Below are 27,019 nucleotides of genomic sequence, written 5' to 3' on the forward strand. Positions count from 1 at the left end.
CAGAACGCCCCGGTGTTGCTGGAATGGGTTTTGATGAAGCACGAGCAGATCTAAACTGACTTCCTGCCCTCTCCCCAGCTCCTGAGCACCTGTGAAGAACTCGACTTGGAGCTGGGAGCCACCCTTCTGCATTTCTCACACCCTTCTGTGGACATGGAGCTGGAAGAAGAGCTGGAACTGTTCTGAGGAATGGACTCAGCCCCACACCTCACTTACACCTAACACACAAGGAGCCACCTTTCTCACCCGTGCCATATTTTTTCAAATTACTTCGTAAATAATTTATTACAAGCATAACCATGAAGCTCTTGTTACAATAAAAAGTAGGTTACAAATTTTCAGTTTGGACTTGCTTTGGGACTCGTAATTCTGTTGGGTTTTTTTTTTTTCCTTTTCTTTTTTCTTCTTTTCCAAAATGTCTCCTTAAAGTTGTCCCACTGTCCTCTGTCCCCCTTGAGCCCCGGGGGGCACCTCTGTGCAGGCAGGGAACAGTTGTGGCCAACTTGGTTTCTACAACGTGTGCGTGGGGCTGGGGACACGAAGGGATGCTACCAACGTCCCTTCCCCTGGGATTAGACACTCTTAGTACAACACTGCTGAATCAGACGTGAGCATGGAAATCACTGCATGAGAACAAGCCTTTTCTGAGCAAGCTGAAGCTAATTCCACAGAGTTCTTTGGGAGACTAAAATGTAGATTAAAAATCTCCACTGCCGTACGGCTTCTACGGGGCTGGGCTGGGACCTCATCCCCGTCCCCTCAGGTGGGCTCAGGCTCTGCAGTCACTTCTGGCTTCACTGCCTGGCCTTCTGCAGTCCCTGAAGTAGTGAGGAGGAGGATGGGCTCTGGCTCCAGCGGCTTGGCTTTGTCCTGAGTCTGGGTCAGAGGGTGCACCATGGACATGTGGACGTTGAGGTTATGGGCCTTCTCAAAGCGTTTCCCACACTGGTCACAGGCGAACTCCAGCTCGGCCTCAGCTTTGTGTTTGGTCATGTGGTACTTGAGGGACGCGCGCTGGCGGCACTGGAACCCACAGATCTCACACCTGCCAAGGGCAAAGGGGGCTCAGCACCAGCCTGCTGCTGCCTCACTCAGCCAGGGACAGCGCTGCGGCTGGAGCAGGTGTTGGGAATGGACATTTCATCGAATCAGAGAATCCTGGAGTGCTTTGGGTTGGAAGGGACCTTAAAGCACATCCCACACCCTGCCAAGGCCAGAGACACCTTCCACTATCCCAGGTTGCTCCAAGTCCCATCCAACTTGGCCTTGAACACTTCCAGGGATGGAGTCCACAACCTGTGCCAGGGCCCCACCATCCTCAAAGGAAAGAGTATCTTTCCAATATCCCATTCAACCCTGCCCCTTGGCAGTGGGAAGCTATTCCCCCTTGTCCTGTTACTCCAGGACCTTGTTCCAAGTCCCTCTCCAGCTCTCCTGGAGCCCCTTTAGGCACTGCAAGGGGCTCTAAGGTCTCTCTGGAATCTTCTCCAGGCTGAACACACCCAGCACTCTGCGCCTTTCCCCATAGCAGAGGTGCCCTGTGACCCTCTCCTCATTCATTCAGTTTAAAGTGATCCAGCCAGGATGCCGCCAGCTCCAGGCAGGGTTTGTATCCCAGAATTACTGTGCCAGGGTCAGTGACTGATGCCTCTGACCCCCGTTGGAATCACTTACTGCAGGGGCTTTGCTCCCGAGTGCCGCATCTGATGGACCGAGAGGTGTTTGCGTTGCTTGAAGGTCTGCCCACACTCATCACAGATATAGTTCCGTACCTCTGCCATAGGAAACAGGAGAGCGTCACAGATTCTGCCCAGTTCCTGCAATGTGTCCTGCCCACACGCACTGCAGGAGTCTGAACCCCTCCCCTGCCTCATGTTCCCTGCACAACAGCTTGTTCCATGTTCACAGGCACACAGGGCATCCTGTCCCCCTGCCCCCAGAGCCTCAGCACCTCCAAACAGGGTACTGATGGAGCCTCAGCACTTCCAAATGGGGCACTGGGTGTGTGTGACCTGCCAGCTGCTGGGACACACCTGTGTGGATGAGCTTGACATGCCTCTGTAGGTACCGGTCGATCATGAACACCTTGTTGCAACCAGGGTGAGGGCAGGGTCTCTCCCGCACCTCCTCGTGGTGCTCTTTGATGTGTTTCTGCAAAGCAAGGACAGAGCTTCTGACAGGGAACAACTTGGATCCCCAAACACTGAGACCACCACGTGGAAAACCAGGATTTGCATCCCAAGCTACCCCTGGCAGCAGGGGCTTTAGCCAGACACCACAGAGCCTGTTTCAATGGATGCTGTGAGCCAGCGAGAGGCTTCCAGGACAATAGAAACAGGGAAAGCCAGAGCAGATTGGAAAAGGCCAGGTCTTCCATCAGCCTGCTTTTAGTGACTCACTGCCTCCTGCAGCATGGGATGGGGAATTAAACCCACCAGGATCCTCTGCTCACATGGAAGTGGCTCCGGAGCACTGGTTGCCACAAGTGTGGGACAGGAGCAGAGCCCAAGCTCACCTTCATGCCATCAGCCCCTCTGTAGACAGCAGTGCAGCCCTGGTAAGGACACTTGTAGATGGTGGGCAGCTCCTCCCTGCAAGCAGAGATGTGTGAGGTGCTGTGGGTGTGGGGCTGCAGCCCAGCCCAGCCCTGACAGACCCTCCTTACCGTTCACACTTGATCTTTTTTTTCCAGCCTGGCTTAGGGCCTGGCTTCTTCCTTATTTTGGGCTCTTCCGCCTTCTTTGCTTCTTTACTGTCACTTTTCTTGCCAGAAACCCTCCAAGAAAGAACCAGGACAGTGGTTTAAGACTTGATCTTGGTTTTAGACTTACCAAAGTGTCCCCAGCTGTTACACCCGACTGTGACCTGGCAGAGCAGGAGCACACACAGCCCAGGTACAGGAGCTGGGCTGTGGCTGTGACAGGCTGGGCATGAGGGCCCAGCCAATTTAACCCAGTACGGAGCTTGAGGGCATCTCTGCAACACCCCAGGCAGGAATGTGCAGGGAACAGAGCCATAAGGAAAGACATGTTGGCTCCATGGGGATGGGCACCAGCCCCCACCCACCCTGAGAGCCCCTTACTTCTTCTCGGGGTAAGGCTCAAAGGAGTCATCTGAAGATTGCACGTTTCTCTTCTCACTTTCATCGTCACTCAAGAAGTCCCTGAGAGAGAGAAGTCATCCTTTACCAATGTGACTTTGTGCTGACCCTCAACACCAGCAGTTCCCCATTCCCAGCACATCCATTTCCCCCACAGCACAGCACAGCTCCACGTGTTCTCCTCCCCACAAACACAGCGCCGGTGAACACAGCAAAGACCCAAATCAGATCCTTTTAGGGCTAAATCTCTGCAAGAATAATCAAACCACTGTCAGGAGAACAAAAAAACGGCTGTTACTGAAAGGATCTATTCATGGGTGAGGGATGTAGCTGCTGCTTCTTCTACTGGGAAAATGAATTTTGTGGAGCAAGAATGTCACATAATTGTCTGGTGCAGGTTAATGAAGCTGCGGGTCATTCTGTATTCCCTCAAATGTAACAGCCACATTTGGATTTTTCTTTTTCCTCCTTTTAGGCCTTAAGCCACACAAGAAGCAATTCATTCCTGAAGACAGGAAATAAGCAGTAAATTGCTGCAGCCCTTTGAATGTGACAGCTGACACGAGTCACTCTGCACTTGGCCCTTTAGACTCGGAATGCTTGCATTTGTGCATTTACAGCCCCATTCCAAACACTTGTGCTGGACTGAACCAAATCCTTGCTCAGAACAGACTGTGGATCTGCCAGGTCCCTCCCGCTCCCCTTTCCCAGTTAATGGCTCTCTCTGGGAGCAGAAGGGGTGGTTTCTCCACGGGCCACCCTGTGCCTGCATCCCTGCTCCCACTGCTCTCCTGCAGGCCCAGCCACAGAGGGAACTGGAGCAGCAGCTCCCAGCACAGCTCCTTCCCCAGTGCAGAGAGGGGACAAAACAGGGCCAGGATTGCTGGAAGCACCCCACAGACATGGAGCACAGGTGTGTGCAAACCCCCCAGAGCAGAGGAGGGAGCTCAGAGCCTCAGTGCCATGAGCTACGTGACGGCTGCGGCAGAACCACCGCTCCGAGCCCCTGGCGCTGGTGGAGAAAGAGCTCTCAGGGCTGGGGAGTTCCCACTGGCAAAGAAGACATTTAGGCTATTTTAAACCCACTCTTCTCTCACCCCTCAGAAAGGTCACTGAACTCGTCTTTTACCCGCTCATCCGACGTTGCAGACAGAACCTGCTTCCCACTCAACTGTCCTAGGGAATGAAGGAGAACACGGTGCGTTACAAGGAAAAGCAGCAGACCCATGGCTCTGGGGGAATACGTGCTCCGTGGCAATCGATGATTGTTTAAACCGAACTGTCCTCTCTGCCCAAAACCGCCTTTCCCTGTGCTCTACCCTGACCCTGCAGATCCCAGGAGCAGCTTTTGGCTCCTCCTGTGACACCTCTAACTGAAAGACTTGTCCCCAGGCAACTCCCAGCCGCCATTCTTGTGTCCAGCAGCAGACATCTCCTGTGGGTACTGGAGCTAAACACAGCCCCGCTTCTGGAACTCAAAATAGGTGTTAATTCCACGCTTCTGGAAGTGGTGTTTGGGGCACTGCACCCAGCCCAAACCCACTCAGCACTTTTCCTTTAGGGACAGAAGGGCCTCTTGGGATTCAGCATCAGCTGCTGCACAGCAAGGAAACCCAACTTCAGGGTCGAGCCAAAAGAAATATGGTAAATATGGCAAATATGGTGCTGAGGAACCAGTGACCATTCCATATCCCCAGGAAGAGCCTAGCAGCAGGGTCTTCCCTCTGGCATTGGGGGAACAGCACACAGGGCCAGGAGTATGACCCTGTGTTCCCCTGTCCCTTCTGCACGGCTCAGCGTCCTCCTCCCCATCAGAGGCCAATCTCTGAGCACTTCCCAGAAGGATCTGCACCCTACTTGAGGAACAGCAGTCTCCAAGGAGAGGGCCCAGTCCCTTGTTGCTTCCTGGGCCACCTCTCTAGCTCCCTGTCCATCCCCTGAGGCTGGGAGGGAGATCAGGAAGCAAATCCCTTACCTGTGGCAGTACTCAGCGGTGAGACGGGCTGTGGCAGGGCCTGTTCCCGGACGGAGACCGCGCCGTCCAGCTGCGAGGGAGACGCATCCTTGTCCTGTGGAGGCTCGTTCTCCACGTTCAGTGGCACCGCCGTGGTCCCTCTGCTGGCAGGCTGCTGGCAAGGAGCTGTCCTTACTGGAGCATGCTGGGCTTTGGGAGCAGGAACAGCCTCAGCATTGTCCGCCCCGGCCCCGTTGTCAGTCAAGCGCTGCTGTGCCGTGCCCTTGCTCCACTCCCGTTTGACGGACAAGGCGTTGTCGAGCAGCACAGAGCTGCAGTCCGAGTCCGTGTCCATGACGTAGTCGTGGCCGTCCCCGCAGCCCCAGACGGCGCGGATGATGCCGCAGTACTCGGAGGAGAGCACGCTGCGCAGCCCCGGCACCGAGGCGCAGCTCCCGGCGTGCGCGTGCGTCCACGTCACCAGGCTGTGCAGGCACTGAGGGCTGGACGTGATCAGGTCAACTGGCCAGGGGAGAGGCAGCACAGTCAGGCCTGGGCACGGAGGGGACAGGGATGTGGATTTGCTTCCCCCAGGGCTGTCCCAGAGAGGGGATGTGGGAGCCACCCCAAAGGGCTGCACCCAGAGGGCCGGAGCGGGGCAGTGCCAGCACCTGCCAGGATCACAGAACCATTGAGGTTGGAAACAACCTCTGAGGTCACTGATTCCAACTCATGACCAAACACCACCCTGTTGGCCAGACCAGAGCACTGAGTATCAGGTCCAGTCTTTCCTAAAACACCTCCAGGGACAGTGGCTCCACCACTTCACTCCACCATTCACAGCTAAAAGGGTATTTCCAGTTGTCCCCAGTGTGCAACAGCACTGGCACCTAAATCTGCTCTGCCTGCTCTTCCCGCCCCCAGGTAAGCCTCTGCCTGTTTGGCCCAGCTCAGGAAGGTGAAGATTCTCCTGGGAAGTCAGAGGGAGGAAGGAAGGAGAACCACAACCAGCTGTGTTGAAAGACATCAGAGCCCCCCTGGATATGGTCATTTCTCACCACCCACTAACCCCAGCCTTCTGCTGGTGGTGTGGCAGAAGGAAAAGGGAAGTGGGCACTCACCCAGGCAGGAGGCACCTCCATCCATACCCGGCTGCGCCTGGACCCCACTGCTCCTGCAAAAACCAGAGCGGCACACTAGGATTTGGGGGTCACGGAGGGACCACGCAGCAACCCGCCATGGCGCTGCTCCCGGGAGGCAAGAAAGGCCACATACTTTCCTTTGGACTTGGCGTGGCCCGTGGGCGAGGCATTCACCCTCTGGATGAAGGTGCGGAGGACGCTGCGGCACTTGTAGAACTGGGCATGGCATTTCTTGCAGACGAACTGTGGCAGCGCGGGGTCCTGCCGCACCGCCACGCCCACCAGCCGCTGGAAGTCGGCGAAGAACACCTGGTCCACCCGCCGCTGCTTCTCCGAGTTCTCCCCCAGCACGGGCACCTTCCCGAAGGCATTGCGCAGGCTCCGCGAGGAGAACTTGCCGTGGCACAGGCGGCAGTAACCGGTGCTCAGGGCTCTGCTGATTCCTGCCGAGGAGGAGCAAACGCGGCTGCTGAGGGATGGCAATGATGCACCCAAAGGTGTTCCCCTGCCCTTCATTCCAGCTGCCTCCTTAGCCATGCCTTCAGCAAAGCACGGAAAATCCAGGCAGGAAAAGACCCTTCTGACAGCCGCTGACCCAAAATCAGCCCTTCTGGCCACACTGGCAGAGCCTCCTCTGCTGTGGTGCTCCCAGGACTCTGCCAATGCCATACTTTAGTTTCAGGAGTTCTTTTATCTCCCAAGTATTTACAGCTGGCATTGTGACCCTTGGCTGCCCCAGTGCTGGCTGTCCCACTCCTCAGCCCCCTGGAGCGAGGCAGTTCCTGACCCAGAATAGCAGGGCAGGATACAAAGAGTCACCCAGCTCACTGACCTGCAGCATTCCCACTCTGTAGCATAATCTCCATTCCTCCCAACAGTGCGAAGGGAGCCCTGAGACCAGCCCCGATCCAACCCGGCCGTGCTCCAAACCCTGTGGGGGGAGTGGGCTCCCCTGCCGGGACCACCTGTGTGCCCTTGGGGAGCAATGGGGGTCTCACCACACCCCGCGGGGACGGTGACAGTGGTGGGGACAGGGCAGCACCTCTTTGAGGAGTGTCCTGGGGGGGCTGAACGCCCTGTTTGTGAGTGCCCCGCGTGCCACCCGGTGTCCCGGAGCAGCGCCGCTGTCACAGCACCCAACGGAGCCGCTGGAGATCCCGCTTATCTCCCGCCCCAGCTGCAACACACCCGAATATCAGCCACCCCAAACCGGGATGGCGGGAGGGTCCCGGACACTCCCAAACCCCAAACAGGATGGTGGGAGTGTCCCGACCACACTCAAACCATGATAGAGGGAGGGTCCCGGGCACCCCCAAACCGGAGCACGCAGTGCCCGAGCACCCCGAGATAGCGGGAGGCTTCCCCGCTCTCCCTCCCCAGTTCCTCCTACCTCGCCGTTACCGACACCGGCATGTTCGGTGTTTCAGGGGGTAAGAAACTCCATACAAACGGGCAAATTCTGCCCTGCAGCCCGCTCGGCACCGAGCCCCGGGACGAAGATTCTGACCCGGGCGGCGCGGAGGGAGCCCCGCCATACCGAGGGCTCGCCCGTGCCCGGTCCTCGCAGCCCGTCCCGGTGGCGGCCGGTCCCGCCTGGGACCCCGCAGCGGCTCCAGCCCCGGGAAAGTGGCTCCGGCCGTGCCTCCGGTCTCCCCGCCCCGGTCCCCGCGCTCGGGCCTCACCTGCCTCCGGTGCGCAGGCGGTGGCCGCGGGGGGCTCGGCGGGCTCGGTACCGCGGGCGGCCGTGCCGGGGGTCCGGCGGGGCGCGGGGGGGGCCCGGGGGCCGCCCGGAGCCGCCAGGAACCGCCCGCGCCGATCGCGCTTCATCGTCCCCGCCGGGCCCGGCGGCTCCGCCCGCCCGCAGCGCCCCCCGCCGGCCGGGGGGACCCGCCGCGCCCGGTCCGTCCCGCCGCGCTCCGGCCGGGCCCGCGGCCCCAGCGCGCCGTTCCGGGCGGCCCCGCGGCCATGGCCGCGCCGGGGGGCGGCGAGGGGCCCGCGGCGGGCCGGGGGAACCGCGGGCTGCAAGGAGCCATGAGGGCGGCGAGCGGTGCCCTGGGCATGGACAGCGCCGGGCGGACCAGGGTGAGCGAGGGGACGGCCCGGGAGGGACCCCCGGGCTCAGCCGCATGCCCGGGATTGTACCCCCGGGGCTCCCCCCGCATCTCTGGGCTGCATCCCCATCCCCGGGGCTGCATCCCCGGCCTCCTCCTGTATCCCTGGACTCCCACCGCATCCCCGGCTTCGTCTCCCGGCCTCCCCCCAGCCGTGGGGCAGCATCCCCGGTCTCATCCTGCATCCCCGGTCTCATCCTGCATCCGGGTGCTCATCCGCATGCCGGAGCTCATCCCCGGTCTGACCCAGCACCCCTGGGCTACCCCCCGCATCCCCGGGTTCTCCACGTCTCCTGTTGGGTGCTGGAGCTGCGATCCCCCCAGGCCGGGGGTGTTCCCGAGCTCCCCGCACCCGCGGGGGTCCCTGCTCAACCCCCACTTTTGCAGGATGCCTACGTGGAGTACCTGAAGAGCATCACCCTCATCGCCCAGGCCCTGCAGGAGGAGGCGGCAGCGACAGGTAAGGCAGGGCCCCTTGTCCTCCCCCCCACCCCGTGAAACCAAGACCGTCTGTGGAAGTCCTGCAGTGACCTCAACACACCCTCCCCACAGAGAACAGCGAGGGGGTCACCCCTGACACCCCCAAACTGCTGAAGCTGGCAGAGCAGTGCCTGGAGAGGGTCAAATCCATTGCAGCAGCACTGGGTGAGTGAGAGGTGGGGGTCCCGTTTTGGGGAGCTGGGTGCTCCCGCAGGGCCAGGCTGGTGGTGAGGCACAGCCAACCTGTCCTGCCCCTCTCCCCAGGGAAAGCCCAGGTGAAACCAGCTGCACAGGAGCGGGATGGGGGCCCTGCGCCCCTCCTCAGGCACCGCCGGGTCTGCTCGGATGAGGGGGGGAAGCTCTCGCCATTTTTGCCCCCGGAGATCTTCCAGAAGCTGCAGATTGCTGAGTCACAGAGTGCACGGAAGTATGGGGGGCTTGGCTGTGGGAGCTGGGACATGGGGACTGGGACACGGGGCTGAGGCAGGGAGTGGTGGAGCATGGAGGGCTGGTGTGGACTGGGATACAGGGTCTGGGACATGGGAAGCTGAAACACAGCGGGTAGGACATGGCGGGGGGTGTTTCAAACATGAGGGGTTTGGGACACGGGATCTGGCAAGAACTGCAACAAGGACTGGTGGTGGCCTCATGCCCGCCTGGGGGTCAAGGAGCAGGATGTGGTCCTGGCACGTGTCCCCTGCCCCGCAGCAAATGCTGAGGCTGTTCCTACAGGGAGCTGACCCCACTGGAGGAGGCCTCCCTGCAGAACCAGAAGCTGAAGGCGGCCTACGAGGCACGGGTGGCACGGCTGAACCCAAGTCAGGCTGTGCAGAAGACATCCCTGGCAAGTGGGGAGCTGGGGAAGAGCTGGTCTCCAGATGGAACCAGCAGCCAGGCAGGGAGAGGGTCTCTGGGGGACCCTCACTCCCCACTGGTGGCCATGGGGTGTGGTGAATATTCCCAACTCACCTCCTGCTCCACAGACACTGTCCTTGCAGCGGCAGATGATGGAGAACCTGGTGATCGCCAAGGCCCGAGAGGAGACTGTATCCTTCCCAGTGGGGTTTCTCCAAGAGCCTCTCCCTGTACTGGGTGTCACCAACCCCACACAGGCCTTTGGAGTCCCAGCTGGGGGATGGAGGAGGGCAAAGGGCAGTGGGTGAGCATGGTGCTGGCTCTGGACCCTTAACTGTGCCTGGCCCAGCTGCAGCGCAAGATGGAAGAGAGGCGGCTGCGGCTGCAGGAGGCAGCCAACCGGTGAGTGGGGATGTCACTGCAGGGACCCCAAGATGTGGGGACACCCAGCAGAGCCCTCAACGACCTGGGGTGTCCCCAGGAGGTTCTCCAGCAGTGTGGCACTCACCCCTGAGGAGCAGGAGCAGCGAGCGCTCTATGCTGCCATCCTTGAGTACGAGCAGGACCATGTGAGTGTGTGCTAGGGGCTGCTGACGGGACAGGAGGCTGTGCCATGGTACAGGAGGCTGTGCCATGGGGCAGAGTGCTGCACCATCCCTATGACCAGCCCTGGACACTCCTCAGGATTGGCCAAGGCAATGGAAGACGCAGCTGAAGCGGAGCCCGGCGGATCTCTCGGTGGTGTCAGGGCTCTTCTCCTGCCTCCTGAGGTACTGCTGGGGTGGGCACAGCTCTGCCAGAGCAAGGGGGCTGCAGCTGCTGCCTGTGCCCCCCACCCACGCCATCCCTCTACCCACAGCTGCCCCGAGCACCCCATCACACAGCTGCTGCGGCGGCTGCAGTGTGCGGTGTACGCCCGGCTCTACCCCGCCGTCAGCCGCGGCCCCGCCGACGCCTCCCCCGCCTCCCCCTCGGCTCTGTCCTTCCTGTCTCTGGACATGGGGGGCTCCTCGCTGCCCACTGAGCCGGGGGGTCGCCGCCTCCGAGCATCCCGCAGCCTGCACTGCATGTTCTCAGTGCCCGAGCACGGCCCGGCCGCGCTGCGGCACAGCCAGTCCAGCATGCCCCTTGCCGACAGCGGCGCCCTGGGGCCCGCTGAGCCCCCCGAGACCCCCCGGGAAAGCTCTTTCGAGGACCTGGAACGGTTCCTGGCCTCCCCCGAGGGCTGGGCCCCCACAGATCCCCCGGGCAGCTCCAGGCAGGACACGACGCTGCCGGAGCTGCTGAAGGGTGTCGTGAGGGATATCCACAATGCCATCGGTGAGGGACAGCTGAGGGAATGGAGGGCGGTCGGGGGGGGGGGGCTCTCCTGCGCCCCTTTTTGACTCGGGGCACAAGGTGGACAGGACAGGGGGTCCCAGCGTGCTGTGTGACTTGCCCTTCCCAGACAGGCTGCTGGCTCTGACTCTGCTGGCCTTCGAGGGGCTTGGCACCGCTGCTGGCAAGGACCAGTGCCTGGCCTGCCTGGAGGAGGCTTTCTTCCCCCCACTCTGGGCCCCACTCCTGGCCCTCTACAGGTACCATGACCCACTTTGGAGGGCTTGAGACCCACTGACCCCTTCCTGGCACCCCCCATCACCTCTGTGCCTGCAGGACCGTGCAGCAGCCCCGCGAGGCAGCCCTGGCACGCAGCATGGAACAGCACCGGCACGCCAGCCCCGCCGACATGGGGCTGGCTTCACGCCTCTTCCCACCCGGTCCCAGCCGCCCCGCGTACGCCTCGGCCGTGCAGGACCTGCGCCTCATCCCACTGGAGACGTGTCCCCGCCGGAAGCTGGAGTGCATCGGTGAGCGGTGGTGGGGACACGGGACTGGGGGCCCAGGGATGGCCGTGACCCTGACGCCCACCCTGTGCCACAGTGCGAGCCCTGCGTGGCATCTGCGAGTGTGCTGAGGAATACTGCGGCACCCGGGATGCCCGGAGCCTCGCCACGGCCGCCATGTGAGTACAGGAACAACGTTCCTTGGCCACACCGAGCAGGACAGGGAGTGTGAGGAGTGTGTGGCTGGGGACTCGTGTGGCTGGTATGCTATTGGGGCACCATTCCCTGTGGCCACCATAGCTGATGGCCCTTCTTGTCACAGTGGGGCAGACGATCTGCTGCCCATCCTGTCCTATGTGGTGCTGCAGACAGGGCTGCCCCAGCTGCTCTCCGAGTGTGCTGCCCTAGAGGAGTTCATCCATGAGGGGTATGTGCCAGGGTGCTGGGCTATGCGGGCACCCCTGGGCTCAGGACACCGTCACCTCCGTGGGACAGGGCTGTCAGGGCGGGAGGTGGGTCCGAACAGCAGCAGGGCTGAGGGGTGGTGGATGTGATGGTGTCCTGGTCGTGGCAGTGTCCCAACCCTGATGGAGCGCTGCTAGCGTGGTGCCCATAGTGGTGTCGCGCTGGTGACAGTGCGATGTGACAGGTACCTGATCGGGGAGGAGGGGTACTGCCTGACATCCCTGCAGAGCGCCCTGTCCTACGTGGAGTCCCTGCAGTGAGGAGGGGGCGGCGCGGGACCCCCACACCCCGGGCAGGTGCTGACGCCCCCTCCGCGGGTCCTCCCGCCCTGTAGGGGGCGCTGTGGCCCGGGCTCGGCCCCGCCCCGGGGGCGGAGCTACGGGCGGCACGTGCGTTCCGGCCCGGTGCGCGCGGAAGGGGAGCGGGAAGGGAGCGCGCGCGGCCGGGACCGGCAGGTGGGGCGGGAACCGGGACCGAACCAAGGTCGGATGGGAGACCTCGGGGGAGCGGGGCAACAGGGGGAACCGGGACTGACACCGGGGGCTGGAACCAGGGAGGTGCCGGGGAGGCCTCGGGGACCCGGAGTTCCGGAGCTGAGGCTTTGGCGGGGGGAATCTTGAAAGGTTTGGGAGGAAGGTGCCGGGGTTGGGGGGTGTCATACGGATCCCGGGGCACCGGTGTGGGGTCTCACGCTGCTGTATCCGCAGGATGTGTGCAGGCTCAGCGCAGCGGCAGGAGCACCGGCAGGACTACGGGCAGGAATTCCGGCAGGAATTGCACCAGGAGTACCGCCGCTCACTGGAGCGGGAATTCGGCGCTGCCGGGACCTGCCCCGGCCCCGCCGTGGCGGAACGGCTGCGGCAGCGGCTGCAGCAGGAGCCGGCGCTGCTGGGGGCCCTGCAGGAGGATGCCCTGGCATTGCTGGCCCGGGGGCTGCGGGTCCATCCCGACCCCGGGCGGGCGCTGCAAGGCCTGGCTGGCGCCTTCCAGCTGCTGGAGCTGGCGGCTGTCAACCTCTACCTCTTCCCCTGGCGCCGGGAATTCAGCACCATCCAGGTGAGGCCCTGAGGTGGTAAAGGGATGTTCTGGGGGTATCCAAACACCTCCAGCCATGCTCCCCGCTTTGCTTGCAGACCTTCTCTGGTGCCTACATGCACCTGCTGCGCCCAGCGCTCCCCGAAGCCGACCTGGTGCGGAGTTTGAGCCAACTGGGCTACGAGCGGCAGGACCGGCACCACCTGGCTGTGGGCCGGCTGCCCCCGGGGCCCACGTTGATCTCCACCGCCGTGGGTTTCCTCGCCTGCCGCCTGGAGTGCGAGATCCTGGCAGAGCTGGTGCCGCAGCTGGGGTGGCCCCGTGCCGAGGAGCTGCTGGAGGCACGGCATGGGGCCAGGGGTGCCAAGGGCTGCCTGGAGATGCTGCAGGACCTGGGGATGCAGCACAGGGTGGCTGCTGACTGCGGTGATGGCGTGGATCTGTACCAGGAGATGCCAGACAACCCTGAGGACACAGGGGGCAAGGACCCAGCCCTCCCAGCGCTGAGAAGGGACCCTCAGGATGTGCCCCTGAGGAGCTGGGGACGTTGTGATAGCACACTTAGGCCAGAGCCTGGGGGCAGCGCTGATCTGGACACCTCCTCTCACCTCTTCACGGAGCAGGAGCCGGTGGGGACCAGCAGAAGCCTCCAGGTGCTGGGGGAGTCCCGGGACTCCCCCCAGGACACGCCAGAGCTGCCCTGCTATCAGCTGCACTCATGCCTGCGCCGGGGCATGCTGCCCTCGTACTGCTGCAGCACCTGCCGGCAGCTGCACGCAGGCAGCTGTGCCATGGGACACGCCTGCCGCAGCCGGCACCGCGGGCAGGAGCTGCACGGGGAGCGGCAGCAGCGGCTGTGGCTGCAGCGCACAGAGCTGGACATGCTGCTGGCTGAGGGCTCTGCACCCCGCTCCTGACACGGCTGCTGTTGCTGCTGCCGCTGGGAAGGGATGGGCACAGCCCCTTCTTCGCACAAGGACCCAGATACATCAGCGCCCCAGACAGCGGTGCCCAGGCCCTGCTCCAGCCCGGACAGTGCTGCTGTAAATTATTCAGTGCATCAGTAAAGTGGCTGCCTTGACATGGGGGGTTCTGTCTTGGTAAGGGGGACTAAGATGCCTGGTCCAGGGACAGAGGCTGCAGTGATACCTCACCCTGCAGAAGCAGCTCCTGCCTCCCTGAGAGGCTCCACTTAAAAGGGGGGAAGAATGTGGGGTGTAAGAGAGGTATCTTTGTCTCCTGGGTGACACAGGCAAAGGAGAGCAGAGGCACAGCTGCTCCCAATCCTGCTGGCACTAAAGAGTAAGGTCACTCTTTGCCAATGTTGCCACTGCCAGATGCTTTTATTGATGGCAGAGCTGGGGCTTCCCCCACCACCGACAGCATAAGCCAGGATCCCCATGGGACAGGACTGACCCTGCCCAGCCTGGGCATTCCCAGGCCCCCTCGTTCCTCTCTCCTGGCCCTGGCACCACACTCATCCGGCCCCAGACTGGAGCCTGCCCTGTCCTGCACAGGGAGATGGATTCGGGAGCCGTCCTGGAAACGAATGGATCCATGGTGCTGGGACTGTTAGGCTGAGGGAATCCACCTCAGCCAGGACACATCACACCTGTTCCCATGGGACAGCTCAGGGCTTACTGCGCTTGGCCTGGCTCTCCATTGCTGTGCTGGCTGCCCGCTTGTTCCGGTGGTGTGGGAAGGTGGGCATCAGCTCTGGCTCACAGGCTGTGGGGCACAGAGGAGGGTCAGCAGGGCCCAAAGCTTCCTAAATCCTGCCCTGCCCCAGGATGGGGAGTACTTACGCAAGGGCTTCTCCTTGAAGTAGGAACTTTCCAGGCAGTCCTTGGCCGTGGCCCTGTGGGGAGAAGGGCAAGTGGCAGGGACTACTCCAGCCTGGGGGACAGTGTGGGGCAGGTTCCCTGCCTTACCCACCCCACATTGTGCCTGGCTCTTACCTTTTCTTGGGGTCATACATGAAGAGGAAGTTGAGGAGTCGCAGTCCAGCCTCCGAGAGCCAGGGAAACCTGTGCTTCAGGTTGTTGTAGGGCTGTTTGCGCAGGGTGTACTGGGTAGCCAGGGGCAGCTTGGAGAACCCCTGGGAGAAACACAGTGTGAGGAAGGCCCAGGGGAGCAGTCAGGGAGAAAGGACAGGGAAAATGGGCAAGAAGCTCTCACCGGCCAGATGTTCTCGTTGGGTGTCCCCAAGAGCTGCACGATGAGGTCGATCTGGTGGATCTCAGAGGTGCCAGGCAGCAGTGGTTTGTGTGCCAGCAGCTCGGCCAGGATGCAGCCAGCAGCCCTGGGGAGCACAGGAGCCTATCCAGTGATACCCCTGCAGTTTGCAGCCCCCCCCAGCCCCATCCAGGCAGCCTCAGCCCCTCCTTACCACATGTCAATGCTGGTGGTCTGGGTCGTCATCCCCAGCAGCAGCTCTGGTGCACGGTACCTGCACAGGGGACACTCAGTGGCAGAGCTGACACAAGCCCATCCTGCTGGGAGGACCCACCCTGGCACCAGACACTTACCATAGAGTCACTACTTTGGGGGTCATGGGCTTAGGAGGCATCCCATAGGTGCGTGCCAGGCCAAAATCAGCTGCAACAGAGGCACAGTGAGGAGGGAGCCCAGCTCTGAGCTGCGGTCATGGCACAGAGCAGCCACAGCCGGGTGCAGGGGCCAGGACTCACCAATCTTCACACAGCCTTTGTCAGTCATCAGCAGGTTGGAAACCTTCAGGTCCCTGTGGGAAATGGAACAGCTGGAGGTGAGAGACTACAAGGAAAATCCAATCCCATTATTCCATGGCCTCCCAGCCCTGCTGGTGCTCCCACACTGATGGGCACCAAAGTCCCACCCAGAGCTGCTCCTGACGGTGGCTGCTTGCTCCCAGGAGGTAGGAGGTGTCCCCTTTGTCCCCCCAGCTCCATCCTGCCACTCCTACCTGTGGATGATATAGTTCTCATGGAGGTACTGCAGACCCTTGAGCACCTGAAGGATGATGCATTTCACCTGGGGACAGAGGACACAAGCTGTCACCTCTGCAGGAGCAGCACAAACCCACTGGCGTGTCCTGCAGTCCCTCCATTCCTCTGTCCTCCCTGCGGGTTCTGGGTGGGCATTTTCTCCAGATGTTTCCTTGACAGTTTGTTCCAGCTCCAAACCCAGTCTAGAAAGTCCCCGAGGGGTTCACTGAGAGTCGGCAAAGCCCAGGTTCCATCAGAATCCCTGGAATCCCACAGCTCAAGGTCTAGGGAGCCCTTGACAGTGCCCACATGTTCTGGCAAGAATGGCAGCACCCTCTCAGGGGTGCTGGGCCAAAATTCTGCCCTGCCCTGTACCTGAGCCTCTGAGAAGGGCGTTTGCATATTCTCCAGGAGACTGGCCAGGTCCTGCTCACAGTAGCCCATCACCAGGAAAATGCTGATGGAGGCAAAGTAAGGTCAGAGCCTCCCCCAGGACAGGTTTGTCTGCTGAGGTGGCTGAAGACTCCAAGGAAGGTTTGGAAGGCAGAGGGAGAACAGACAGGGGACTCTCACCTCTCCAAGTGGTTTCCCACAACTACATCCTTCAGTTCCACAATGTTGGGGTGCTGGAGCTGCAGGAGGAGGGTGATCTCCCGCAGGCTGCTGATGGGCATTCCTGGGGGAGGGAGGAATAGCCGTGCTGCAGGAACAGCCTGGAGCCAGAGCCAGGACAGAGGAGTCCCTGTTCCCCCCCACCCCTCCATTACCATCTTTCTCGTTGTCCATCCGCACCTTCTTCAGTGCCACTGTCTCATCGGTCAGTGTGTCCCGGGCACGGTCTGGGGGCAGCACAGACCAAAAGGTCGCACATCTGGGTTAGTCCCAGCCTTGCTCAGCAACACAGCTCAGCCGCAGGGGGGAAACTGGGTGAGCTTCAGGTCCCTCCTGAGACAAACCATGCTGGGATTCTACACGGGAGATTGGCTTTCCACTAGCAGAGGGCAGGGTTAGATGGGATATCCATAAGGAATTCTTCCCTGTGAGCACAGATTCTCAGAGAAACTGTGGCTTCCCCACGCCTGGAAGTGTCCAAGGCCAGGCTGGACGGAACAAGGTGATCCAAGGGAAGGCGTCGCTCCCCATGGCAGGCAGGGGAACAGAATTAACTCTGAATTCTTCTCCCGGTCCCGCATGGCCCCGAGAGCCGCGCCCACCCAGGAGGCACCGCCTGCACTCACACACGATGCCGTACGTGCCCTCTCCGATCCGATTCAGCTTCTCAAATTCCTTCACACTGCGACACCGGCCCAGCTGGAACCAAAGAGCCGCGTCCGGGCGGTGCCGTCTCGAGGGTTCCTCACCGGGGAACCCCCGCCAGCCCCAAGCCCTGTCACATCCCCGGGGACCCGCTTACACTCACCCGATCGGCTGCCGGAACCTCGAAGAAGCCGTCACCCCGCAGTCGCCGCAGCCGCAGAGGTTCCAGCTCTGGTTCGGATCCTCCCGGTCCCAATTCCGCTTGGGTCTCTCCCGCCTCGGCGGCTGCCATGTCCGCGGATGTGAGGTCCACTCTGCGCACGCGCAATATGATCCTGCCCCCGGCCCCGCCCACACCCAGGCCCTACCCATACGCATTAAGACTCTGGCAACCGTTGCTAGAGAGAGACCAATAGCAACCCTGTCCCAGCATGACCCCGCCCCCGCCACGGGTTTTGGCCCCGCCCCTTTGTGTGCGACGCCCCAAGGCTTTTCCGCTGCCCACATGACCTTCCCCCCTCCCCCGGGCGCGGCGTCACTCTCGCGAGACTCAGCGCGCGGCCCCCGGAAGCGGCGGCGGCACCCGGAAGCGGCGGCGGGCAGGATGGACGGTACCGGGGGGGTTGGGCAGTACCGGAGCCTCCTGGTGGGGCTGGGGTGGGACTTAAGGGGTAGGTCTGGGGGTGAGGGTCGGAGCCGGGACTGGTGGTTGGGATGTGTGGGCGAGGTCCCCCGTACCCGATCGTGCTACTGAGACTGTGCTCTCCTTCCTTTCCAGACACGCTCTTCCAGCTGAAGGTGAGATCAGCGGAGGCCCTTCTGCCTCCTTTCCGGCCCGTATCGCCGGTCCTGGGCGGGTCCTGGGGCCGGTTCCACCCTCTGGTTCGGCCTCGTCGGGGCTTCTGCGGTGGGACCGTGGCAGGAGGAGGCCCCGGCCTGCGGGGGTGACCGGAGGTGGCGTGGGCAGAGGGTCGGGCAGGAGAGGTGGCTGGGGTGGGACAGGTGGGCACTCGTACGGTGGCACTAAGGGGAGGAGCGTCTCAATGCCAGAGGGCAGGGTTAGGTGGGATATTGGGAAGGAATTCCTTCCTGGGAGGGTGGGGAGGGCTGGCACAGGGTGCCCAGAGAAGCTGTGGCTGCTCCTGGATCCCTGGAAGTGTCCAAGGCAAGGTTAGATGGTGCTTGGAGCCACCTGGGGATAGTGGAAAGTGTCCCTGCCTATGGCAGGGGATGGGATGAGATGGGCTGTGAGGTTCCTTCCAGCCCAAACCATCCCATGACTCTGTTCCTGGTCCTGCCCTGCTGGATCCCGGTGCTATCCTACTCCTATCCACAGTTCACAGCAAAGCAGCTGGAGAAACTCTCCAAGAAAGCTGAGAAAGACTCCAAGGCCGAGCAAGCCAAAGTCAAAAAGGTGTGTGGGGCTTATCCTGCCGGTGCTCAGCACTGTGGGGCAGCTGGAATTCCCTCCTCCTACCGTGTGGGAGCGGGAGGGGGCTCGATCCCCTTCCCACTCTCCGCCCCTGGCTCTGCCAGGGGAATGTAGCCCACCCAGTGACACAAGGGGCATTATATTCCAGCTCTGGGGCATTCCTAGCCCTGGGGGCACAGCAGAGTTGTTTCCTGCTGGAAGCCCATCCAGCAGCACCAGCCTGGGCCAGCCTGAATGCATGGGGGGGTTCTCTGAGCGTGAGCTCTCCGTGTGGCAGGCCCTGCAGCAGAAGAACGTGGAGTGTGCCCGCGTTTATGCCGAGAATGCCATTCGCAAGAAGAACGAGGGACTCAACTGGCTGCGGATGGCGTCCCGCGTGGATGCTGTGGCCTCCAAGGTGCAGACAGCTGTCACCATGAAAGGGGTAAGAGCCTCCAGCAGGGATTTGGGAGCTCCATCCCCACATGGAGCTTCGCCTCTCACTGCCTCCAACCACCACAGGCTCCCCCCATCCACCAAAGTTATGCCACCAGGGCTCCTGGTGGTCTCAGACCCCTCAGACATGTTCATCCTACCTGGGATGGTGTCAGGACAGTGCTTGGATTTGCCTGTAACCCTCAGAGTGTTCCTGAAGGAATCTCCTCTTACAGGTGACGAAAAACATGGCGCAGGTGACCAAGGCTCTGGACAAGGCCCTGAGCTCCATGGACCTGCAGAAGGTGTCAGCAGTGATGGATAAATTCGAGCAGCAAGTGCAGAATTTGGATGTTCACACATCAGTGAGTACCAGGCATCCAGGAGAGAGAGGGTGGGATGCCAGGGGGATCCCTGCTAGGTCTCTGGGTGGGCAGGGTGACAGGGCTGTGTCTGTCCCAGGTCATGGAGGACTCCATGAGCTCAGCCACCACACTGAGCACGCCGCAGGAGCAGGTGGACAGCCTGATCGTCCAGATTGCCGAGGAGAACGGGCTAGAGATCATGGACCAGCTCAGCCAGCTGCCCGAGGGGGCCTCGGCCGTGGGGGAGAGCTCTGTCCGCTCCCAGGAGGACCAGCTGTCCCGGAGGTTGGTTCTCTCCCAATTCCTGCGTAGTTCAGTGCTTCCCAGGATGGGAAGGGTTGGCCCTTCCTGGGGAGGCTCAGAGGAGTTTCCTGCACACACACTGGCTGCAGCTGCTCCCGAGCTGAGGCTGTTCCTGCTGCCCTGACCTGCTCCCCTCTCCTGCTCCGCTCTCCAGGCTGGCTGCCCTGCGGAACTGAGCTCCCTCTGTGCACGGCACCGCTGGAGCGGCCACGGTGGAGGAGCCGGGACCCCCTCCCGCAGCCCCCCAGCACCTCCTCACCCCCCCCCGCCTCAGAACTCATCCTGGGGGGGTGAGGGCCCTTCCCTGAGCAGGCAGCGATCCCGGTGGGAATGTGGCCTCTCCCGTGGCCGAGGAATGCTGTGCTGGATTGTGGGGGGTCTTAGTTTTGGGGTGCTGCTGGTGCTGCCTGGCAGAGACCCACATCCCGCTGCTGATGGAACACTAAGAGGATTTTCCTGGTCTCAGGATGCTGCTCTCCAACTCCTCTGTTGTTCCCTGTCCCTGCCCAGAGCTGAGCTGTGGGCCGAGTTCCTCAGGAGCTGTTTGGGAGGAGCAGGAGAACCCGCAGGGTTCCCAATCTCCGGCAGAGCTGTGGGAAGGGCCCTGTGCCCGGCTGTGGATCTGGGGAGGTCGGTGCCTTGCAGGAAGGGGTGGTGACCGGGGTGTCCCCTCCCTCGCTGTCACTGTCCCTGTGTGCTTTGCTGCTCCTTTCCCGTCGGGCCAACACCCCCAGCCCTGTACCACTAAGTGCCCTTTGGAACACACCCCCTGCCCAGCCCCGTGCGTGTCAATCCACACATTCCCCAGACACTGCCAGCTGGAAATGGTTAGTTATCCCAGCCCTGACTGCCAGTTTGGACCAGTGAGGACCCATGTCTAGCACTGGGAGCAGATTGCAGCAGCTGTGGTAGCTGCAGACACTTCCCCAAATGTCTCGCTGCTGGGTGGGTGTGGCAGGGAATGCAAAACCATTCCGGGAGCAGCTCTGTCTCGATCCCTGTGGCTCGTCCCTTGATGTCCTCTGTTCCCCTCGCTGCTGGCACCGGGCTGGGGGCTGTTCTATGTGTCCTCTCCCACTGTGCGTCCCTGTCCCTTGTCACCTTCCCCTGGAGCTGTTTGTGCCCCTCCCGTGCGATCCCCGGCATCTTGGAACTGCTGGATTGCTGGAAGCTCTCCAGGAAGGAAACGCCGTTTCCTTTGGGTCTCCCAGGAGGAACTTTCACCTCTGGGGGATGTCACAGGGGCCATATCCCCGGCGCAAACACTTTCCGCTGCGTTGTTTATTTTTCCTGAGTTCAGTGGCCTTGGAGCGTGTGGCTGGTGACACAGAGCCTTCCTCACCACCGAGGAGGAGGAAGCAGTGGCTTTGGGCTACAGCCGAGCGTTGGATCTTGTGCCACTTCCCGATGGGCTGGGCGGGAACCTGGGGAACCCTGCAGATTTGTGCCTGGCTCCTGGCTCCCTGCACGGTGTCCCGTGGCACTGGGGGCTCCAGACCTGCCCCCGTCCCTCTCCCTGGGCTGTCTCTGTGTGGTTTCATTGGTGGGTTGTTTTTTTTTAAATCGTTTTATTTGCCTTCTTTCCCCCTAAAATGTGTCCATGCCCTTCTGTGGATTTAAATAAACAATCTCTGAACAGCCCCGTGCGTGTTTGGGGTGTGGGTGCCTGTTGGGTCTGTGGTCCCCATTGTCTCATCGTGTCCCCTGCCCTGTGACAGGGCCTGGTGCCAAGGGGCCACCCTGGACCTGAGGAGGAGGAAGGGACTGCTCTTGTTCCCAGAACCTCTGGCCATCCAGGAGCTGGGAAGTGGCTCGGGGTACCCACTCTGGGGATTCTGGGGGGCGAGGACAACCCCCTTCCCCCACTGTCACCACTCCTGCAGGGACCTGTCCCTTTCATGTGGCCAAACCGGGGGGACCAGAGTGAGCAGGAGCTCGGAGCAGCTGGAGCCCAGCTCCCTTCCCCATTGGGGTTGGGCCAGCCCAGCTACCTGCACCTTTCCACAGCCCTCGTGAGGACAAACTGGGTCCCCTGGGAGGAGACCCCGGGCTTGGCACAGCACCGAGGTGGCACCGCACCCATCCTGCCATCAGCACCTGCCCACGGCAGCCTCACTGCCAGGGGTGGGGCTGTGGGGGTGAGGGTGCAGCCTTCCCTTCCCCCATTTTTTCCCTGTACCCAGGGATACTTTCCCTGTCGCCGCTCCTTTCCCCGTGCCCGGCTGGCAGACGGGCACTGTGCCTCAGCCAAACCCCGAATGCCACAGGAAGATGGCTCTCCTTCTCCTGCCTGTTCTCCCGCCTCCGCTCCCAAGACAGGCTGTTCCTGAATGCGAGAGGAAATTGCTAAGGAGATAATTAAGTAGCCAATTAATTAACTAATGATTAATGGAAGCATCCTGCGGAGGCAGCGCCCTGGCCAGGTGTTGCCGGGATGTGTCACTCCCGCTGCGGTTGCCGCTTCCCGGTGTGAGCGCCGCCGGGACCCTGCTGCTCTGCCCCGCTGGTGACATGTCAAGGTACCCGGTGACATGCAGGGGTGGCCATTAGCATGCCAAGGTGGCCCAGCATCCCCAGCCAGGAGCCCAGGGGTCCCACACGGACACTCGCTGCCGGCACTGCTCGAGCCACGGTTTTATTTTGCCAGCAGGTCCGGCAGAAAAGGGCGTAGGATTGTGCCCCGCCCAGGGTCACAGTGGCAGCCGGGTGCTAGAAGAGCACGGAGAGGAGCACCAGCAGCAGTGCCAGGGCTGCCAGCGGGCGCTGGGCAGTGCCAGCACCGCTGAGGTACCCGTAGCTGGTTCTGCATGACCCCTCCAGCTCCTCGAAGGCGATGGGGGTCTCGTGGGGAGCTGTGCCATTCAGGCTCAACTTCACCTGCAGTGGGGACAGGGTGGGCTGCCGCTGTGATGGGCAGTGCCCATCCACACAGAGCACCTGCCACCCTGTGCTTCCCTGTGCCACCCACACCATCCCATACACGTTCTGGTGCCCCATGTGTCCCTGTGCCTCCCTGTGTCCCCATAAATTTCTGAGTGCCACATGCCCTGATGTTCCACCTGTGTCTGCTGCCCCAAGTGTCCCCGTGTCCCACACATCCCCACTCCTGATGCTCCCAGTGCCACTTGTGTCCCCATGGTCTGAGTGTCCCCTTGCCCTGTGCATGCCTGTGCCCCATGCTTCCCATGCCCCGCTCACCTCCTCCACTTCACGGAAGACCCGGAGCAGGTTCTCAGCCAGGGCCCCCTTCACCTCCTGCTCCGTCCAGTTCCTCGCCAGCAGCTCGGCCACCAATGCAGGATACTTGGAAACGTCCTCTAGGCCAGTGGGGACCCTGTGCCACCCCACAGCTCACAGCTGGGCCATTCCCAACACCCCCAGCTGCCCACACAGGGTGAAACGGGGACACCCCCACCCCTCAGGAAGTCCCCATGGTGGGGACACGTCCTGCACCATCACCCCCTTTACCCTGTGACCCCGTCGTAGTCCCCACCAAAGCCGACAGCCTGGGCACCAGCCACCTTCTTCACATAGTCCAGGTGGTCTGTGGGGAGGGGGACCGGGGTGAGCAGGGCAAGGGAGGTTCACTGCCACACCCCACCCACCTGGGCACCTCCTCACCTGCAACGTTGGACAGGTTGGCTTTGTTACTGCAGGTCACGTAGGAGTTGTAGAAGTTGACCATCACTAAGCTGCCCGTGGAGGCCTGGGGGGGAACATCCCTGAGCCCCCCAGAGCCCCCAGCACCCTCATAGTCCCTGCCCTGCCCCTGCCATACCCCCATGCACACTCACCACCAGCTTCAGCACATCGTCGGGCACGTTGCGGCGGTGCTGGCAGATGCCGTAGGCAGATGAGTGGCTGAAGATGACAGGGGCTTTGGAGATGTTCAGCACAGCCTTCATCGTGTCCACTGAGACGTGGGCCAGGTCCACGATCATGCCCAGGCGGTTCATCTCCTGGACCACGATCTACAGGGACAGGGATGGGGCTCGGGGACTGAGGGGTGCAAGGGAGGGGTCACCCATGGGGGCTGTTGGGTGACTTTGGCTGATGGGACAGAGGGATGGATGGATGGATGGATGGATGGATGGATGGATGGATGGAACACTGCACCCAACATGGGGCCAATGGATTCCAGTACCACATTCCTCCAATTCCTCCTGGACACTGCTGATGCTATTCCTCACCTTCCCAAAGGCTGAGAGGCCATGGTGTACAGGTTTTCCATCCTTGGTGTCCACCAGCCAGTTGTCAGCCCTACAGAGCAGGGACAGCATCAGAGTGGCCACACCTCTGACCACATCCCCCCGTGCCAGCCATGCCATCCTCTGTGTCCCCTCCTGGGGGTCCTACCAGGGTGTGTTGCAGCTGTGGGTGAGGGTCATGTAGCGGGCACCCAGGCGGTAGAGGGTGCGCAGGACGCCCAGGCTGCTGTCGATGGAGTGGCCACCCTCCACCCCCATGAGGCTGGCCACCTTCCCACTCTGGATTGCCTTCTGGACTCCTGCAGAAGGGTGGGGACATCAGCTGGGGTGGGCATGGCCCATCAGCACCCCCGTGGTGCCTTGTCCCCACTCACCATCGGCGTCGGTGACGCAGGAGAAGGTCTCGGGGTACAGGTCACACATGCGCTGCACCACGTCCATCTGCTCCAGCGTTCGCTTCACCGCGTCCTTGTTCTGTGTCTCACAGGGCACGTACACGGACCAGAACTGCCACGGGCACTCTGTCAGCATGGCAGCATGGGCACTGCCCACCCTGCTGCCCACCCCACTGTCCACTGTCCACCCCACTGCCCACCCCGTATCCACCTCACTCCCCACCCCTATGTCTCTGCCAATCCTGGTGCTGTCCCAAGAGCCCCAGTACTAACCCTGCTGCCCTCACGGGTGTCCCTACCCACCCTAGTGCCCCTCACCCTCCCTGGTATCCTCACTGGTACCCCTGCCCACCCTGATGCCCCTGCTCTCCCCAGAGCCCACTCCAATGCCCGCCTTGGTGCTCCCACCTGCCCGCCCACGTGCCCCTGGCGCAGTTTGGGGATGTTGGTGTGGGTGTCGTTCAGCACTGTCAGGTTGGCTGCTGGCAGTCCTAGCTGGTTGTTGAACTTTTGGAGGAGCTGCCAGGGCAGGTCGTTGTGCCTGGGCAGGGACAGGATGGCACTGAGGAGTGACCTGACCCTGTGCCCACTTGCCCTCAGGCTGCCCACCGCCCTGGCTGGCCACACACGCAGACTGGCTGTCATTCCTTCCGTCCATCCATCCATCCATCCATCCATCCATCCATCCATCCATCCATCCATCCATTTATTATCCATCATCCATTCCTCCACACCTCCCACCCCCCAGTCCATCTGTCCACCCACCTGTCCTTTCAGCCAACAGCCACCCAAGCAGTTCCAGCCAGGAATTGGAGACAGCCCACTCCCAGGGGACAGTGCCATGTGGGACCACCTGGAGGACCCTCCCGTGCACCTTTCCAACCCATCATTAGCCCTCACACCCAGGGGAGCCAGCCCAATATCCCTTTGGCAGAGACGTCACTGCAGGGCCATCCTGGCACGCACATCCCACACCCAGCAGTGCCACTGGGGAAGTGGCAGAGTCTGGGTTGGGTGCCACTTCCTGCTCCTGTTACAGTCCCACGTCCCCCTGCTCCCCCTGCCCTGCTCCCTGTCCCAGTGGCACAGCACTGATCCACAGGGGTATGTTGCAGCAGACTGGAGCCTCCTGAGAGTCCCAAGAAGGGACAGGGGACATCATTCAGGACTGAGCAGAAACTTCCCCCTAGGGCAGCCTAACCCCAGCTTCCCGGTACCCTGCCCAATCCCGCTGGGCTGTGGCACCGGGGATCCCCTCAGCTGCTCGGACGGTCCCATGGGATCCCCAGGAAAGCTGTCCCCTGTCCCCACACAGCCCTGGGGTGCCTGGCACGGGGATCCCCTGGACAAGTTGTTCCCTCTTCCCGAACAGCCCTGGAATGCCCGGCCGGGGGGATCCCCCACCGGGCTGTCCCAGGAGGGTTTCCCAGCTGGGGTTTTCCCATAGGGACAGAGCAGCTGGGCGCTGGTCACTGCGGGGCCAGGTGACCTTTGCTCACCCGTCGATGACCGGAGTGCTGTTCATGATGCGCTTGGCCTCCTCCAGGTGCTGCTGTCCAGTGCTGGGCAGTGCCAGCGCCAGCACCAGCACCAGCTCCCACATGCTCCTACCTGGCATCTTCTCCTGCTGGGTGCTGCTGGGGACAAGGGGGAACCTGCCACCACCGCGTGAGCACATGCACTGGGGATGGCTGCCCCGCGCTCCTCAGTCCCCTCCCGCCGTCAATGAATAACCAGGAGTGCAGAGTTACCCCTCCCCGCGTGCCCTGTGTACGCTTGGCAGTGCCAGGGCTCCACAGCCACAGCCTCCCCCAGCCCAGCCCTGGTGGCTGTGCCGTGCCAGGGCCTCTCCGAGCCGTGGTGACGCTCCCAATCCATCTAATGAAGCCCAGATTTTTTTCGGTTGGGAAAGTGCCAGCCCCATCCGCGCCTGAGCCTCCCCAGCACCAGCATCCATTGTCACCCCCAGTTCAACACCGGCACCCCCAGCATCCCCGGCACCCTCAACACCCCTGGCCCCGCTCACCCAGGCCGGGGGACACTTTGGGCAGTCCCTGCCTGCGACGGCTGTGAATTAAGTTTTCCGGCTTGCGTGTGGTGACGGTTCTGGGATGGGCTCCAGCCACCCCAGAGCCATCCCCCGCCATGGCGCCGGAGCAGCCTCATGCCCGGGGGGAAGCAGCCGGGGTGGAGCGGCCGTGGTGTGGGGCTGCTGCTGGTCCTCCATGTGTGCTTGGATCCCCCACACTCCGGTCCCGCTGCAGAGTCCCGAGGGGAAACTGAGGCACCGCTCTCCTGCGGATGCTGCGCATCCCTGCTGGCTCCAGCTGTGGTGTCCTTCCCAGCAAGAGGCCTTGGTGGAGCTTCTGGGAATGGCACGGAGCCACGCGGAGATGGCCGCTCCAACTGGACACCTCATCCTGGGGTGTGCTAGGATGGGAACCCCCTCCTCCAGTGCCAGCCACGGGGAGCTCAGGGTGCGGACGACGTGGGGCCGGCATCCCTCGGCTTTCCTGGTCCCCTTCCCGAGGTGATGCGGCCCCCCACCTTTCTCCCGGCTGCGGCGGCGGGTCCGGGATGGGATGACTCCCATCCCACCCATCCCATCCTCTCCCCTCTCATCCCATCCCATCCCATCCCGGGTGTCTCCAGCCCTTGCCAGCAGCGCTCTCCCGGCGATGGCCCCAGCGCGGCCGGATTCCCGGCTCCCCGGC

General features: G+C 62.1%; 7 protein-coding genes across 19 annotated transcripts in view; 4 read left to right on the forward strand and 3 right to left on the reverse strand.

Moving 5' to 3' along the window:
• The window catches only part of FANCA (FA complementation group A), a 32,184-nt gene extending 31,969 nt beyond the window's left edge, over nucleotides 1–215 (forward strand). For both annotated transcript variants that reach the window (XM_062500248.1, XM_062500249.1), the window contains exon 43: nucleotides 79–215. In XM_062500248.1, coding sequence (XP_062356232.1) covers nucleotides 79–186 — 108 coding nt within the window. In that variant the 3' untranslated portion in view covers nucleotides 187–215. The remainder of the gene's footprint in view (nucleotides 1–78) is intronic.
• A 39-nt stretch (nucleotides 216–254) lies between these two features.
• ZNF276 (zinc finger protein 276) lies at nucleotides 255–8,098 on the reverse strand. 2 transcript variants are annotated; one of them, XM_062500258.1, is made up of 11 exons: nucleotides 7,879–8,098; nucleotides 6,330–6,639; nucleotides 6,176–6,228; nucleotides 5,076–5,576; nucleotides 4,198–4,276; nucleotides 3,083–3,163; nucleotides 2,666–2,776; nucleotides 2,516–2,591; nucleotides 2,034–2,151; nucleotides 1,675–1,774; nucleotides 255–1,045 (listed from the first exon to the last, which is right to left on the reverse strand). In XM_062500258.1, exons 1-11 carry the CDS (start codon nucleotides 8,021–8,023, stop codon nucleotides 760–762), a joined length of 1,860 nt encoding a protein of 619 aa, XP_062356242.1. In that variant the 5' UTR covers nucleotides 8,024–8,098; the 3' UTR covers nucleotides 255–759. The 2 variants fall into 2 exon arrangements, with proteins under 2 accessions (XP_062356242.1, XP_062356241.1); XM_062500257.1 differs by lacking the exon at nucleotides 7,879–8,098 and adding an exon at nucleotides 7,029–7,300.
• A 59-nt stretch (nucleotides 8,099–8,157) lies between these two features.
• Nucleotides 8,158–12,773, forward strand: VPS9D1 (VPS9 domain containing 1). 7 transcript variants are annotated; one of them, XM_062500256.1, is made up of 16 exons: nucleotides 8,162–8,278; nucleotides 8,695–8,767; nucleotides 8,860–8,952; nucleotides 9,052–9,214; nucleotides 9,520–9,631; nucleotides 9,771–9,833; nucleotides 9,992–10,044; nucleotides 10,124–10,211; nucleotides 10,327–10,412; nucleotides 10,502–10,962; nucleotides 11,090–11,219; nucleotides 11,296–11,489; nucleotides 11,563–11,644; nucleotides 11,788–11,892; nucleotides 12,115–12,226; nucleotides 12,638–12,773. In XM_062500256.1, exons 1-15 carry the CDS (start codon nucleotides 8,162–8,164, stop codon nucleotides 12,188–12,190), a joined length of 1,896 nt encoding a protein of 631 aa, XP_062356240.1. In that variant the 3' UTR covers nucleotides 12,191–12,226; nucleotides 12,638–12,773. The 7 variants fall into 7 exon arrangements, 6 of the variants coding, with proteins under 6 accessions (XP_062356234.1, XP_062356235.1, XP_062356236.1 ...); XM_062500250.1 differs by having other exon boundaries at nucleotides 8,158–8,767; XM_062500251.1 differs by having other exon boundaries at nucleotides 8,158–8,767; nucleotides 10,136–10,211.
• Nucleotides 12,774–12,842: 69 nt separating this feature from the next.
• Nucleotides 12,843–14,046, forward strand: SPATA2L (spermatogenesis associated 2 like). Its single transcript, XM_062500259.1, has one exon. The coding sequence runs from the start codon at nucleotides 13,082–13,084 to the stop codon at nucleotides 13,880–13,882; it is 801 nt and encodes a 266-aa protein (XP_062356243.1). The 5' UTR covers nucleotides 12,843–13,081; the 3' UTR covers nucleotides 13,883–14,046.
• Nucleotides 14,047–14,296: 250 nt separating this feature from the next.
• Nucleotides 14,297–17,489, reverse strand: CDK10 (cyclin dependent kinase 10). 2 transcript variants are annotated; one of them, XM_062499845.1, is made up of 13 exons: nucleotides 17,352–17,489; nucleotides 17,170–17,242; nucleotides 16,699–16,770; nucleotides 16,505–16,607; nucleotides 16,307–16,388; nucleotides 15,910–15,977; nucleotides 15,656–15,708; nucleotides 15,494–15,563; nucleotides 15,355–15,414; nucleotides 15,144–15,267; nucleotides 14,924–15,063; nucleotides 14,771–14,823; nucleotides 14,297–14,693 (listed from the first exon to the last, which is right to left on the reverse strand). In XM_062499845.1, the coding sequence occupies exons 1-13, from the start codon at nucleotides 17,478–17,480 to the stop codon at nucleotides 14,596–14,598; spliced, it is 1,125 nt and encodes a 374-aa protein (XP_062355829.1). In that variant the 5' UTR covers nucleotides 17,481–17,489; the 3' UTR covers nucleotides 14,297–14,595. The 2 variants fall into 2 exon arrangements, with proteins under 2 accessions (XP_062355829.1, XP_062355830.1); XM_062499846.1 differs by lacking the exon at nucleotides 17,170–17,242 and having other exon boundaries at nucleotides 17,352–17,393.
• A 277-nt stretch (nucleotides 17,490–17,766) lies between these two features.
• On the forward strand, nucleotides 17,767–21,342 carry CHMP1A (charged multivesicular body protein 1A). 4 transcript variants are annotated; one of them, XM_062499731.1, is made up of 7 exons: nucleotides 17,772–17,799; nucleotides 17,967–17,986; nucleotides 18,525–18,602; nucleotides 18,898–19,044; nucleotides 19,271–19,399; nucleotides 19,497–19,684; nucleotides 19,857–21,342. In XM_062499731.1, the coding sequence occupies exons 1-7, from the start codon at nucleotides 17,793–17,795 to the stop codon at nucleotides 19,876–19,878; spliced, it is 591 nt and encodes a 196-aa protein (XP_062355715.1). In that variant the 5' UTR covers nucleotides 17,772–17,792; the 3' UTR covers nucleotides 19,879–21,342. The 4 variants fall into 4 exon arrangements, with proteins under 4 accessions (XP_062355714.1, XP_062355715.1, XP_062355716.1 ...); XM_062499730.1 differs by lacking the exon at nucleotides 19,857–21,342 and having other exon boundaries at nucleotides 17,767–17,799; nucleotides 19,497–19,850; XM_062499732.1 differs by lacking the exon at nucleotides 19,857–21,342 and having other exon boundaries at nucleotides 17,774–17,799; nucleotides 17,967–18,142; nucleotides 19,497–19,850.
• A 1,069-nt stretch (nucleotides 21,343–22,411) lies between these two features.
• Nucleotides 22,412–25,923, reverse strand: DPEP1 (dipeptidase 1). The gene is made up of 10 exons (XM_062500262.1): nucleotides 25,805–25,923; nucleotides 24,714–24,846; nucleotides 24,285–24,417; nucleotides 24,059–24,209; nucleotides 23,893–23,962; nucleotides 23,497–23,673; nucleotides 23,324–23,408; nucleotides 23,171–23,246; nucleotides 22,901–23,036; nucleotides 22,412–22,579 (listed from the first exon to the last, which is right to left on the reverse strand). Exons 1-10 carry the CDS (start codon nucleotides 25,921–25,923, stop codon nucleotides 22,412–22,414), a joined length of 1,248 nt encoding a protein of 415 aa, XP_062356246.1.
• Between the last annotated feature and the right edge of the window lie 1,096 nt (nucleotides 25,924–27,019).

Source organism: Cinclus cinclus, chromosome 11 (genome assembly GCF_963662255.1).
Source record: "Cinclus cinclus chromosome 11, bCinCin1.1, whole genome shotgun sequence".
In the NCBI taxonomy this organism is placed as follows: Eukaryota; Metazoa; Chordata; class Aves; order Passeriformes; family Cinclidae; genus Cinclus; species Cinclus cinclus.

Excerpts from the sequence above, each read along its gene's own strand:
- SPATA2L (XM_062500259.1), top strand. The coding sequence starts at position 13,082 with ATGCACCTGCTGCGCCCAGCGCTCCCCGAAGCCGACCTGGTGCGGAGT.
- CHMP1A (XM_062499729.1), top strand. The coding sequence starts at position 18,429 with ATGGGCTGTGAGGTTCCTTCCAGCCCAAACCATCCCATGACTCTGTTC. Across the intron at positions 18,603-18,897 it reads AGCAAGCCAAAGTCAAAAAG|GCCCTGCAGCAGAAGAACGT; the intron begins GTGTGTGGGGCT and ends TCCGTGTGGCAG. Across the intron at positions 19,045-19,270 it reads CAGCTGTCACCATGAAAGGG|GTGACGAAAAACATGGCGCA; the intron begins GTAAGAGCCTCC and ends CTCCTCTTACAG.
- VPS9D1 (XM_062500250.1), top strand. The coding sequence starts at position 8,323 with ATGCCCGGGATTGTACCCCCGGGGCTCCCCCCGCATCTCTGGGCTGCA. Across the intron at positions 10,045-10,123 it reads CTGCAGGAGGCAGCCAACCG|GAGGTTCTCCAGCAGTGTGG; the intron begins GTGAGTGGGGAT and ends GGGTGTCCCCAG. Across the intron at positions 11,490-11,562 it reads CCGGAAGCTGGAGTGCATCG|TGCGAGCCCTGCGTGGCATC; the intron begins GTGAGCGGTGGT and ends CCTGTGCCACAG.
- ZNF276 (XM_062500258.1), bottom strand. The coding sequence starts at position 8,023 with ATGAAGCGCGATCGGCGCGGGCGGTTCCTGGCGGCTCCGGGCGGCCCC. Across the intron at positions 5,577-6,175 it reads TGGAGGTGCCTCCTGCCTGG|TTGACCTGATCACGTCCAGC; the intron begins GTGAGTGCCCAC and ends TCCCCTGGCCAG. Across the intron at positions 2,152-2,515 it reads GAGGGGCTGATGGCATGAAG|AAACACATCAAAGAGCACCA; the intron begins GTGAGCTTGGGC and ends CTTGCTTTGCAG.
- CDK10 (XM_062499845.1), bottom strand. The coding sequence starts at position 17,480 with ATGGCAGCCGCCGAGGCGGGAGAGACCCAAGCGGAATTGGGACCGGGA. Across the intron at positions 16,771-17,169 it reads GGGCACGTACGGCATCGTGT|ACCGTGCCCGGGACACACTG; the intron begins GTGAGTGCAGGC and ends TGCTGCCCCCAG. Across the intron at positions 15,709-15,909 it reads GAGAACTATATCATCCACAG|GGACCTGAAGGTTTCCAACC; the intron begins GTAGGAGTGGCA and ends CATTTCCCACAG.
- DPEP1 (XM_062500262.1), bottom strand. The coding sequence starts at position 25,923 with ATGCCAGGTAGGAGCATGTGGGAGCTGGTGCTGGTGCTGGCGCTGGCA. Across the intron at positions 24,418-24,713 it reads AGGGGCACGTGGGCGGGCAG|TTCTGGTCCGTGTACGTGCC; the intron begins GTGGGAGCACCA and ends TGCCCGTGGCAG. Across the intron at positions 23,963-24,058 it reads CACAGCTGCAACACACCCTG|GGCTGACAACTGGCTGGTGG; the intron begins GTAGGACCCCCA and ends CCTGCTCTGTAG.